The 13,232-nt window shown below is 24.2% G+C and overlaps 2 protein-coding genes across 2 annotated transcripts; both read left to right on the plus strand.

Moving 5' to 3' along the window:
* Positions 1-331: 331 nt before the first annotated feature.
* On the plus strand, positions 332-6,814 carry LOC122719178 (WD repeat-containing protein 26). The gene is made up of 11 exons (XM_043944786.1): positions 332-742; positions 1,095-1,331; positions 1,926-2,085; positions 2,185-2,355; positions 2,636-2,809; positions 3,465-3,650; positions 3,723-3,989; positions 4,066-4,211; positions 4,304-4,512; positions 4,592-4,786; positions 4,947-6,814. Exons 1-11 carry the CDS (start codon positions 729-731, stop codon positions 5,000-5,002), a joined length of 1,815 nt encoding a protein of 604 aa, XP_043800721.1. The 5' UTR covers positions 332-728; the 3' UTR covers positions 5,003-6,814.
* A 2,512-nt stretch (positions 6,815-9,326) lies between these two features.
* Positions 9,327-11,838, plus strand: LOC122719157 (tubulin-specific chaperone C). Its single transcript, XM_043944756.1, has 3 exons — positions 9,327-9,553; positions 9,854-10,067; positions 10,371-11,838. The coding sequence occupies exon 3, from the start codon at positions 10,519-10,521 to the stop codon at positions 11,545-11,547; it is 1,029 nt and encodes a 342-aa protein (XP_043800691.1). The 5' UTR covers positions 9,327-9,553; positions 9,854-10,067; positions 10,371-10,518; the 3' UTR covers positions 11,548-11,838.
* Positions 11,839-13,232: the final 1,394 nt, after the last annotated feature.

Genomic DNA, 13,232 nt, shown 5'->3' on the forward strand with positions numbered 1-13,232 from the left:
TATATATATTTATCTTTATTTATGTAAATAAAAAAGGGATTACAATATGTAATGAATTAATAAAAAATAAAACAATATTAAATTATTATATATTCATTTTTTTTGTATGTATAAATAATTAAATTGATACTTAAAATTTTTTTCGAATAAAATTTCTTAAAAATAAATTAAATTACCCGCTACATAATATTTTAACAGGTACGTGCTGCCATCTTACAGTAATAATTGTAAGTAGAGATTTTATAAGCTTAGAAAATCAACGTTTCTGAGCGGACATAGCGGGCGCCATGGTCAGCGGAACTATCTGCAAAGATCACAGTGTGACGTAAACGACGATCTAAACAAGTATCAGCTGTGTAGCAGTCATTGTTCGTATCCGTTTTGGCAGGCGTGCAAGAATTCTGTTTTTCTTCGTTTTCTCATCGTCGGGCATCAAGTCCGACGGGATAAACGGCATACGTATTAGTCAGGAAGACAAGCGGAAAAAAAGGGGGGAGGCTACGAGTTTTCTGTACAACGCAACCGTGGCTGCGTGCGTGCTCCAGCCCCAGCCCCACCAACGATCTTAGGGACAATAATCGTGTGAAAAACGGGGCGGTACGCGCATAAGCCTGGCCTCGAGCAGCGAGTCAGACGACGGTGGACTCGCTCCGCCACCGTGCAAAAGGTCTCGTAGTTCTCTCCCGACTACTCTACGACCAGCGGACGAGCACCACACCGATCCTGAGATGGAAAACTATCGGTAACTCAATCAGGGCCCTAGATCATCGCGAGCGCGTAGTCAACAAACGAAGGGGCTTACCCCCTTCGTAATGACGCTCTCACGTGTATCTTCTTCCTTGCAGAATCTCAAGACGTATCGACGTCGGATTCCTTTCATATGTGCTGTCTATCAAGCGGTTTTCTTATTTCTTGAAATCCTTCCATCGAATAGTCATAGATCTTTTATACACAAACATAGCATTTTAAAGTTTTTGCAATAAAAAAAAGAAGAGATACTTAAGTCAAGATAGAATGTACCAATTAGTACACATGCTTGTTAATATTCTGGACTACTATTGCCATCACGGGTAACATTTCCGTGTGCATGACAGCATAATGCAACAGCAGACATCAAACGGTGGCATTTCCTCCGGGCTACAGCAGAATGGCTCTACAGCTGACTCTGGTGGACCTCATGCAAATGGCAACATGATACCAGAATCGGATAATGACATCAATGGTGTTAATGGGGAAACAAATCAGAATTTGGGACCGCCGAAAATAATGGACAAAACCAATCAAGATATTGTGAGACTCATTGGACAACATTTGAAGACAGTTGGACTTAAGTATGTATCTCATAATTTGATTTTTATTTAGCTGAATTTTAGTAATAAAGAATCATTTTAAAGAAACAAAATATATATTTTTTGTGTATTACGATTAGAATTTATAAAGTTCATATGCTAGTAACTGAATATCAAGTATTAAATTTACGTTAAAGTGATTAAATTTAGTAGATTTCTTCTTTTATTATAATAGATCTTGAAGATTTTCTTTGTTTGTTCAATTTTCTTTGTATGCATGCATTTATCAGAAGTATTGTATCACAACCTATCTGGACTGCATACTCTGTGGTGGGAGAAAGCTAATTATAGAATCTTGAAATATAGTCAGCAGTATCTGCAAGTTATATTTGCTTTATAATGTAGGCATTAAAAAAGAAGCAAATACATTATGATGAACATAAGTTTATCCCTAATAGATTATTGTTATTAGCATCATCATTATTTTTATTGTTTTATTATGTTTAATTTAGATCATAATGCTATATAAAAAAATTATAGATATTTACAAAGTTTTCTTAAATTTTAAATAAAAATATAATAAAGTTAAATAATCTTTCTCTATAATGAATTGAAAATATGAAACATCTTTTTCAGTCGTACAGCTGATCTTCTCATGCAAGAATCAGGTTGTCGTCTAGATCATCCAGCTGCTGCAAAATTTAGACAACATGTTATGGATGGAGACTGGACAAAGGCAGAACACGATCTTAGTGAACTTAAAACATTTTTAAATGGAGCTAATCAAAGTTTAATAGTAAATATCAAATTAAGTCTATCAAATATAATTTTATATATATATATATATATATATACACATATATACACATATCTCATTAATACTTTTCATTTATAGGAGATGAAATTCTTATTACTGGAACAAAAATATTTAGAATATTTGGAAGAAGGACTAGTAATGGAAGCATTGCATGTTTTACGCAACGAACTCACACCTTTAGGGCATAATACAGGTCGTGTGCATCAGTTGTCTGCATTTATGATGTGCAGTGGACGTGATGAATTACAGGTATTATATATATTTACATATATATATATATATATATATATATATATACATGTATATACATATATACATGTATATATATTATATACATTTTATTATACATTTTTTTAATAATATTCCAATTTAAACATATATATAATGAAATAAATATTAAATATTTTATTGCAATATTTATATACTAATAAATATTCAAAGATATTGAATTTTGTATAGATATAAAAATATTCTGAAACTAACCTGTTACTGAAAATTTGATCACTAGCAAATAGACACTTGTTAACAGACACGTGCAGGCTGGGATGGCAAAGGTGCAGTCTCGAGGGCTGCTTTAATGGACAGACTACAGAAATATCTGCCACCCTCCATTATGTTACCACCACGACGCCTTCATTCTCTTTTGTGCCAAGCTGTGGAAATGCAAAATCAACAGTGTACATACCATGTAACACATACTCAGGTAAAAATATTTGCATTATAATTTTTAAAACTTATATAACTTTCTTTATTTCTTTTATTCTTACATAATATTATATCATTTTATTATTTTAATTATATTAAAATATATTTATATTTGTTATTATAAGATACATTATTTATAATATATATATATATATATATATATATAAGTAATAAAATGATATGATATTGTATAAAAATATATACAAAATTGATATGTTCATTGCACACTTGTAGAAGATCAAGATCAATTTAAAATAAATATAAAAATTGGCAAACAAAAATTGATTGAGATTTATTTATTAAGTTATAAACAATTAAAATTTACATTAAATAAAAGAAAAATGAGATAGCAAAATAATGATATAAAATGATAAATAGTCTTACTCTTTCTTTCGCGTCTAACGCAAACTTAATTTTTTTATTTATTTTAATCTCTAAAAAAATTATTCTTCTAAAGATGTTTGAATATATGAAAATTTTATATATATTTACATATATCATTGATTTTTGAATATTAATTAAATATTTTTGAATATTAATAAAACTATAAATAAATTATTTTATTAATTTTTTTAAATTTTTATTAAATTTATATTATATAGTCAACTATTCTATTGTTAATATAATTATGATCAATGTCTGTTATAAATTAGACAAGTTTAGAAAATGTGTCGCTGCTTGTGGATCACAGCTGTAGTAAAGAACAATTCCCGTGCCATACTATACAGGTGCTCAATAATCATTGTGATGAAGTGTGGTATTGTAAATTTTCTCCTGATGGTCGTAAACTTGCTACAGGTTCTAAGGATATGACAGTAATTATTTGGGATGTTGATCCAGTATGTAAATTATTAATTACAATGAAATAATAATTTTTTATTAAATAACTAATAATTTTCTATTAATGACAGGAAACATTGAGAGTAACTCATAGAAAAACATTAGAAGGCCATACTTATGGAGTAGCATTAATTGCTTGGAGTCCCGATAGTAGTCTTTTAATTGCATGTGGTCCTGAAGATTGCCCAGAGCTTTGGCTTTGGAGTATTGATCCACCTGATTATGAACTACGTGCAACAGTAACTCAAAGTACTGATGATTCACTTACAGCTTGTGCTTGGTATCCTGATTCACGTAAATTTGTAGCAGGAGGACTTCGCGGGCAATTTTATCAATTTGTAACATATCATTTTTTATAATAGTTTTCAATAATGAAATAAATAGAATATTAAATATTTGAATATAAAATTTTAGGATATAGAAGGAAATGTCTCAGAATCATGGGAAGGAGTTAGAGTAAAATGTTTATGGTGTAAAAATGATGGAAAAACAGTTCTTGCTGCTGATTCGCATCATCGAATTCGGGGATATAATTTTGACGAATTATGTGACTTTACAATGTAAAATTATAATTATATATATATATAATTTATATATAATTTTTTTTATATAATATGAAAATCATATTATATTCAACTATTTAATATTATAGATTACAAGAAGATCATCCTCTGATGTCCTTTAGTGTAAATAAAGCAGATCGACTTGCGCTTCTTAATGTAGCCAATCAGGGTGTACATCTTTGGGATTTACAAGATAGATGTTTAGTAAGACGTTTTCAAGGAGTTACTCAAGGACATTTCACAATCCATAGTTGTTTTGGTGGTGTAAATCAAGATTTTATTGCATCTGGTAGTGAAGGTAATTTATTTGACAAAAATATTTTATTTTTGAAATTAAAGTTATATTATATACAAATTTATATTAAATTCTATTATAGATACTAAAGTATATGTGTGGCATATCAAAAGAGAATTACCTATAGCAATTCTAACAGGACATAGTAGAACAGTAAATTGTGTTTCATGGAATCCTGTATATCATCAAATGATGGCTTCAGTATCAGATGACTGTACAGTGAGAATATGGGGACCGAGATCATCATCTCCAGAAAAAGTTGATAGTGACAAGACTGGTAAGTTTATTAAACTCTTTTAAATATACAATTTTTTTATATACAAAAATATATAAAAATATGTAAACTTAATAAAATTTTTATAAATACAAAAATATCATAATTTTCTTAAATGTCAAATATTTTACGAATTTATATAAATTGTTTATTTAAATTTTAGTTCCATTAGAAAGCAACTCCTCAAATGGTAGTGGATGGCATGAAATGGTATCGTAGCGTACTACAGTATATCAGTGTTCCCATGACCTCATGGTGTTCAAAAGACTGTCATATTGATCGTCATATTGACTCTTTCCTGCCCCCAGCAGCTATCTCTTTATGCCTCATTACTGTAAGTCTGCGTAAATGACTACTATTGAGAGTAAATGAGAGATGTGTTAGCATCATCTGCTGATTGATTAAACAACTAATGATCAGGTGTTATTTGAAAATCAATTTTTTCCTTATTAACAGATTTTATATGAAATCTTATGATTTATTTGTTTGTCAAAATTAAATTTGAACGATTTATCAATATAAAATAATAATGTAAACTCTTAAAAACGAAGAACAGCATAATATCTTGGTAAATATAAGTTATGACAAAATAGAAATTCATCAAATTCCGTCGTAGCATTGATGTAAAAAGAAAAATTAACGTGCAATAACAAGCATTAAACAAAGTAAAAAACGTTGCAACAAGATAAAATTTGTGATTTTGCGAGATCATTATAAAAAAATCTTGTTTTGACAGAACTGTGTCAAATTTAATCTTTCTAAAAATAAAAAAGTTGTAAATAACGATTTCATGCTTAATGAATTTCTAATTAATTTTTTTAATCATTGATGAAGGTGATACTATTCTCGTTTTTCACTATATATGTAACTGCCATCTTACATTAATATTGTATGTTTCAAATTGTATACAGATGTCGTAAAACATGATAAAAAATGTAGAAATTATATAAATATATGAAGAGAAATTTAATTTCAGTAAATAATTTAATGAGACTAAGTGAGATAAATTATAAAGTTTATAAACAATTTGAACTCTGTTATGAGACGTACAGTTTGATGCGAGATTAATCGGAAATTCACAAATTTAACGATTTTAATATAAATAAAATAAACTGGATTTGAAAGTTGAGCATGAATCCTGATATTAGTACCTTTATTCAGTACTGTGATTTTATATTATTAAAATATATGTACTGGGTATCAAAAATTTATAAATATTACATTTGCCTTAATATTTTCACGTTCATAAAAATTTTAATATAACATCGGTATACATAAATTTTGAACATTTATTTTAAAGCATTAGTTCCTTAATATAGCTCAAGTATCTCTATATGCCGCATTTCATTCATTACTATAGTATTTTAAATTTTATTATTGCAAAGAAATGATAATTGTTTTTTATAGTTAAAATAATGTTTTTAAATTATAATCAAAAATCAAAACTAAATTGCTATGAATAATTGTTGTTTCGAATATATTAAACATTATAGCATTTTTATTATCTTTTATGTTTTTATGCTTTTACATGACATGTAAATTTTTGTTTTATTCATAGCAAATTGTACTGGTTATTTTTCTTAAGTGACTTCTTCATGAATAAATATAAAAAAAAAATGTATGAAATACAAATTATATTTTTTTTTTGTTTTTCCTTTGTTGAATAAATATAAATTTGATAAATAATAAAAACCAAACTGGAGGTCTCACAGTATCAGAAGATATAGAGTATATGCGTACAAATGCATTCACAACAGATAATATAAAAATGTTTACATTACAAGAGAAGTTTACATGCGAAGGAAATGTCTGTAGTTTACGCCCCTAAAATTGTAGTAAGATAATGTAATACTAATCACTATTATCATTTGCATTTACCTGTGGTGCCTTAGCACTTTATAAACACTAATTGAAAGTTTTCAGAATTTTTTCATAATTTGATATAATTTGCAATATGAAACAAATAATAAGTAATTGATTTCATTTAATTATAAATAACATTCAAATTTAATATAAATCTTAGTCATAAATAATATTTTTTCTTTTCAATTATTTGCAATATTTATAAAATGATAATAAATTGTCTCTAATGATTAAGTATTTTTATATTTGTTGTCAAATATTTCTATAAATATAGCTTTTTTAAACAATAAAGAAATTATTAAAATTCTTCTTTTCTATATTTATGACACTTGATATACCAGATGCCATGTTTGACAAATTAAATATAGAAATTTGTATAAAAAGTTAATCATTTAAATTATTTTATGTAAATAAGGGGCAAAAATGTTTCATAGAATCTTGCAATGTAAAAAAAAAGTTTTTTTAAGATTTAATTTATAATAGAAAATATAAAATGAATAATTCAAAATAACTATTTTTTGAATAGTATTATCTTGTGTTGGACCATGTATTGAAATTTTAACAAAATTAAGTAAAATATAATAACACATAAGTATAAACTAATAATATCTTCATACAAATTTGCGTTTTTGCAGTGCAATGAAAATTGTTTGTTAAAACAGCTATTATATTTAGATTTGCAATCAATTTATTTTATCAAGAAAACTTGTTGATGAAACTTTATGTACATTATTATCTTGTATTTCTTAAATTTTTAGATTTTAGTTTCTTATTTCGTATGTACATAAAATGATAAATATATGGTTTTATGCAAAAAACTGCCGTTTGTTATAATAGCAGTGTGTGTTTGTTCTTAAAATATCTAATATAGATATGTTATATTAAAGTGCGTAATATTAGATGTTAATTGTATGATTTGAGACCAATGTGTGAATTAATTGTTTGTGTTACTTATAATTTATCCAAAGTATTTTAAATAAACTAGACTTTAAAGAGTCGGATAGATATGTGAATAAGAATTTGTTTATGCATAGTATGTATAATAACGAATATTTTCTATTTTTCGAATAACAGACATTTCTTATTTTTAGAAACGAATATGTACTTCATAATCTTTTAAAATATAACCTACATCGTATAACAAGTTATTTTACTAAGATATTACTCTATTAATTACTATTATAGATTTAAAAAATTGTAATAAATTTAATAATAGGTTAATATCATAATTTTGCATTAATAATGTTAAAAGTAAACAAAATTTTGATACAGAATTTGTGCTTAACTTTGAATACTTGATATATAAGAGAATTAAATAAAAAGAAATTACATCATTTCCTGTACAAATCATAAGAAAAGTTATCTTGACAATTATTTTTTTATTGCTATATATATAACAAATACTAATTGCAGGTGCACTTTTAATGATTTTTTAAAAACACATTTCACACTACTTTGTCTATGCTTATATATGAAAAGCTGTACAATAAATATTCTTCTACAGTCTTTAAATTAGGCTATTTCCATAGATACAATGCTCTGCACTTTCAAACATAATCTGTACACTATTAAATTATATCGCTATTTTATACATAAAATGTTATGTTATGGAAAAAGTTTATTATAATATATTATTCTCAATTAATGTTTTCAAATTTATTTATATATTTTCATAGTGAAATATAAAAGAATAAACTATGTATGATACACGATATTAAATTTAAAAATATACCATATACATATATTTAATATCCGTAATATATGTATATACCATATACATATATTAAAATAAAACATTTTTTTTTAAAAGGCCTAAATAAGGCAAAATAAATTTTACATACTGTCAATTTCCCTATTATACTTATTTAATTACAAATATAAGAATTAACAATATTTTATATTGTAAATTATTCCTTGTTGATAAGTTTATGATCGATTTCATGATATCGTTATTATTAGACAAGCAGATATAAAAAATAAGTAGAATATTACTACTATTAGTTAAATAAGACAAGTCACTTAAGATAGGAACACTATTTTTGGTAATGAACAAAAATTTTTAAAGGAGGATTTAAAGAAATTTTAATCGATAATCAAACAAGGAGCAAATAATCATAAAAATTATATATTTGTATTTTTCTCTATTTCTCAAATTTAAATATTTTAAAATAAATTCGTGTATTTTAAAGTTCAAATATATATATAAAGATATATTTATAAGACAAAAACTATATTATATTTTAAATTTTTCCGTCCTAAATATATTTTATTTATAATTAAATCTATCTCCTATGACATTAAAAACTAATTATTGTATCATTTGTCTCTTTAAATTAAATATTCCTCCTTTAAATATTTTTCATGCCACTAAAAATAATGGAGATATTTTAGATTGCGATCTTATATGTCTCTTGCTGTATATTTGATTATAATAAAATTCTTTAATATATCAATATAAAATTGGCATATAGCTTTATACCTATCGCATAATAAAAGACATAGTTATTATAAAAAATAATTTTCTTATAAATAATTACTCTAACATTTATTTTACTATCACCTATATATTATTAATATAATAGGTATTTACGTATCTTTAAATTTTCCGCTATTTATATCGAAAAAATATATCGAACAAAATAATTGTTCTTTCGAGTGTTGCATAACGAGGGTAAAACATGTAAGATTGCTTTAGTTGTTCCTATCGAAATAACTATCCCTCGATACCTCGAGAAATACATCGTTCTTTGCCGTATTGATAATTTCCATTTTAGGAAATCGTATAGTTAGCTAGTATGCTTCACAAGTATCCAAAGAAGAAAAATTTAATAAGAATAATTATTTGTGCTGAAACTGTATGTTTCTTTGGATCTTCAATAGTTTGGCATTTTTTACATACATCTCAAGGTAAGTTATATGTTACCGGTAAATAAGCTATATATTTTGACATAATATTTTCACACTATAGGTTATTTACACTAGATATTGTAACAAGTAATAATAACTATTATAAAAAACATAAGAAAACATGTAAAAAAGACATACGAAAAACATTATGAATGATCATAATATAATTTTTGTGTATTTTATTGAAACTTTATTCATACTATTATAAAATAATGTATTATATTATACAACAATTTACAATTGATTAAATTTTTATAAATAACTTTAGAAAATTATTGAAATGAATATCATAAATATTAGATTGCAGATATTATGTTCATAAAAAATTTCCAATGCTACTAGAAGGTTATTACAAACTGGAAGAAAAAATATATAACGAAAGCACCAAATTAACAGATCTCACACTGTGGCAACAAAATGAAAGTTAAATTTTATGAAGTTTGTAAAACTTTCATCAATTTTAATAGGTAGTGATGGTTTAACATATTCTTCACAGATTGATTCTTAAAGACAGGTATTTGTATACTTTGATATAAATATCATATATAGAGTATATTTGACAGATTTGTTCATGCTTAATTTTATATTTATTCATGTTTAACATTTTATAAAATTATTTTTAAATTTATTATTTTTATATTTTTTAAAAAATTGTATATTATTTTGATAAATTATTTAATAAAATATATTAAAATTATATAAATAATTTTTATTTATATTTATATTTTATTAACTTGATGTGTTAAATGCTGTTTTATATGATAATTGTATGTTTATTAATATAAATTAATTGTGAATTTTTTTTTACGTTTTTCAGTTTTTATGTAAAAGCCTTTAAATATTTTAAATTTACTAAAATAACCTATTAATGAAGATAAATTTTTCATTGAAAATAATAAATATTCAAAGTTGAATGTTATACAAAATATAATTTAAAAAAGAAAAAACAACATTGAAAGTGCAATATGGATTCTCCTCCTCTAATAGAAGGTAGTTTACCAGATCGTATTACTAAAAGAGATCGTGAAAGAAAAAATGTTATTGAAAGACGAAGAGAAGAGAGGCAATCTTTAGCTGTTGAATCTGAACAAAGCAGTTATTTTAAAGATACATTTTATTCATCATGTAAACAAATTAAAGATATGTTAGATGATGCATCTAATGCTCCCATATCAGCTCTTCCTGGAATATTTGATAAAATAAATAAGGAAATTCAAATGCTTAAAAATTATTTATCTCAATCAAAAATGTTTTTAAAAGTTTATGATATTAGAAGAGCACAAGAAAACTTACAATTATTAGAAAATGAAGCTTCTGATTTAGAAATAAAATTATTACCTAAGAAGAAATTTGGTTTCAAAAATCGAAGAGTTGTGAAAAAGACATCTGATAAGACACATGATATGACAGATGGTTTAAAAGATTTAAAAATTTCAGAAGGAATTGTAAATGGTTCTGCAAAGCAGAATCATAAATTATCAAGTAAATATGGAGATAGTGCATGTATGCTATTGGGAAAAGTTAATGAACAATTAGTTTTGGATGCTGAAAATGTGAATAAAAATGATATTTTACTTTCTGATTTAATTCGATGTACAATACGAATTTATGGCACACCTAGTACTTTACACATGGTAAACTTAAAACAGTGTACTGTATTAGTTGGACCCGTAACATCATCTGTATTTGCACATGATTGTAATGAATGTGTATTTGCTTTTGCATGTCAACAACTTCGACTACATTCTTCAACAGATTGTACTATTTATATACATGTTACAAGTAGGTCAATTATAGAAGATTGTACAAAAATATGTGTAGCACCTTATAATTGGTCTTATGAAGATCAAGCAAATCATTTTAATTTAGCTGGACTTGATCCAAAAATAAATAACTGGAATTGTGTTGATGACTTTAATTGGTTATCTAATGAAAAGCATTCACCAAATTGGAGTATTTTAGATCCTGAATTGCGTGTAAAAAGTTGGGATTAATAAATACAAATAAAATAAATCATAATGTCTAAAACTCAGTTCTAAAAATATCATTCTTTCAATATTAGACTTATTTTGTTATATATATAAATTCTTTATGTCCATACTCTGCTTTTTCACAAAAATTATACTATATGTAAGTGTTTTGTATACTTACAAAATGTTTAATAAACTTGCTGTTTATGAATTACGTCTCAACAATTTTTAGTATATCCTAAATCAGACGTAATTGATGATATATAAGTTATATGAAATTTTCATATCTATATGGCCTAATTTAGAAAGTTTAAAAAATTTGAATCTAAGAGGAAATATATATGTATATTTATTGTACATTATAATATACATATTGTAATGTAATTTATATAATAATATATAATTATTGAATTATATACATATATAATTAAAACAAATAATAATTAACAATAGTTAATTTTAGATAAAAATATTTTTAAAAAATTGGAAAAAATTAATAGTAATAATTGTAAAAATATTTTATTTATTTTAATAATTTTAAAATATTAAAAATATTTTATTATTTTTTATTTATAAAATTAAATATAAAATATGATACAAAATACTATAGTGTTATTATTTGTAATAATAGTTCCTAAGCACATGCATGAATTTAAATATAAAATATAGTTATAGCAATAAAATATTAATTGTTAAAAATTGTAATTAATGATATTGCTAAAATTATTTTAATATAAATAATTACAGACAAAGAAAGAACAAATTTATTCCACTTTTACATAAAATTTAAAAAAAAAATCTAATTATTAAATCTTTGAATAATTCTATCAAAATAAATTTCTTAAATATTTTTAGAAAAAATTTGTTGTGAAATATTTTCTTATATGTATAATATTTTCTTATATATTTTTTATATGTATAAGAACATTAAATCATTAAATTATAACTTTATTATAAAAATAAGAAATTTATAATTTTACTTAAAATAAATAAAAAATTTTATTCTACAATATATATTATGTATATATAAGAGTATAGATTTTATAGAAGGAAAACAAATAAATAGAAGAAGAATAGAGATAAAGAAAAATTATTGAATCAATACTATCTTCAGAATCAGAAGAACAAAAATAAAAGATTTAAAAGAATAACAAATAATAAGAAAAATAATAATAAAATGAAAATGAATTATCAGTACTATTTCTCAAATGCCAAAAATAATAAAATAAAATAAAAATTGAAAGAAATTGAATATCATTTTTTAAATACAAAAATCAAACACATGTTTCTAAAAATACTTAAGAATTCTTCAATTATTATCTATCTTCTATTTTACTTTAGAGATTCTATTCCTATTCTACTTTTTAAATAAAATGATAATTGGTAAAATAGTATACACAATTAATTTCTTATTTTTATTCTTTTTTTATTATTTATTTTTTGTTTTTTATATTGTTTCATTTATTAAAGAAATGACTTTGATTTCCTAATTTTTATCTTTTTTCTTCTCGTTATTTATTCGTCTTCTAATTTTATTTGTTTATTTGTTCTTGGCTTGTGATCACAGATGAAATACTGAATGAACACTTTAAAACTACTGAATTTTCACTTTAAAACTATAATGTTTTAATTTTTGATAAAAAAATTTAAATATTATCTTTTTTATAAATATTTCAAGGATAATGATTTCGTAAAACCTAATGTATTCT

This window comes from Apis laboriosa, unplaced genomic scaffold (genome assembly GCF_014066325.1).
Source record: "Apis laboriosa isolate Shangri-la unplaced genomic scaffold, ASM1406632v1 scaffold70_cov154, whole genome shotgun sequence".
NCBI lineage: Eukaryota > Metazoa > Arthropoda > Insecta > Hymenoptera > Apidae > Apis > Apis laboriosa.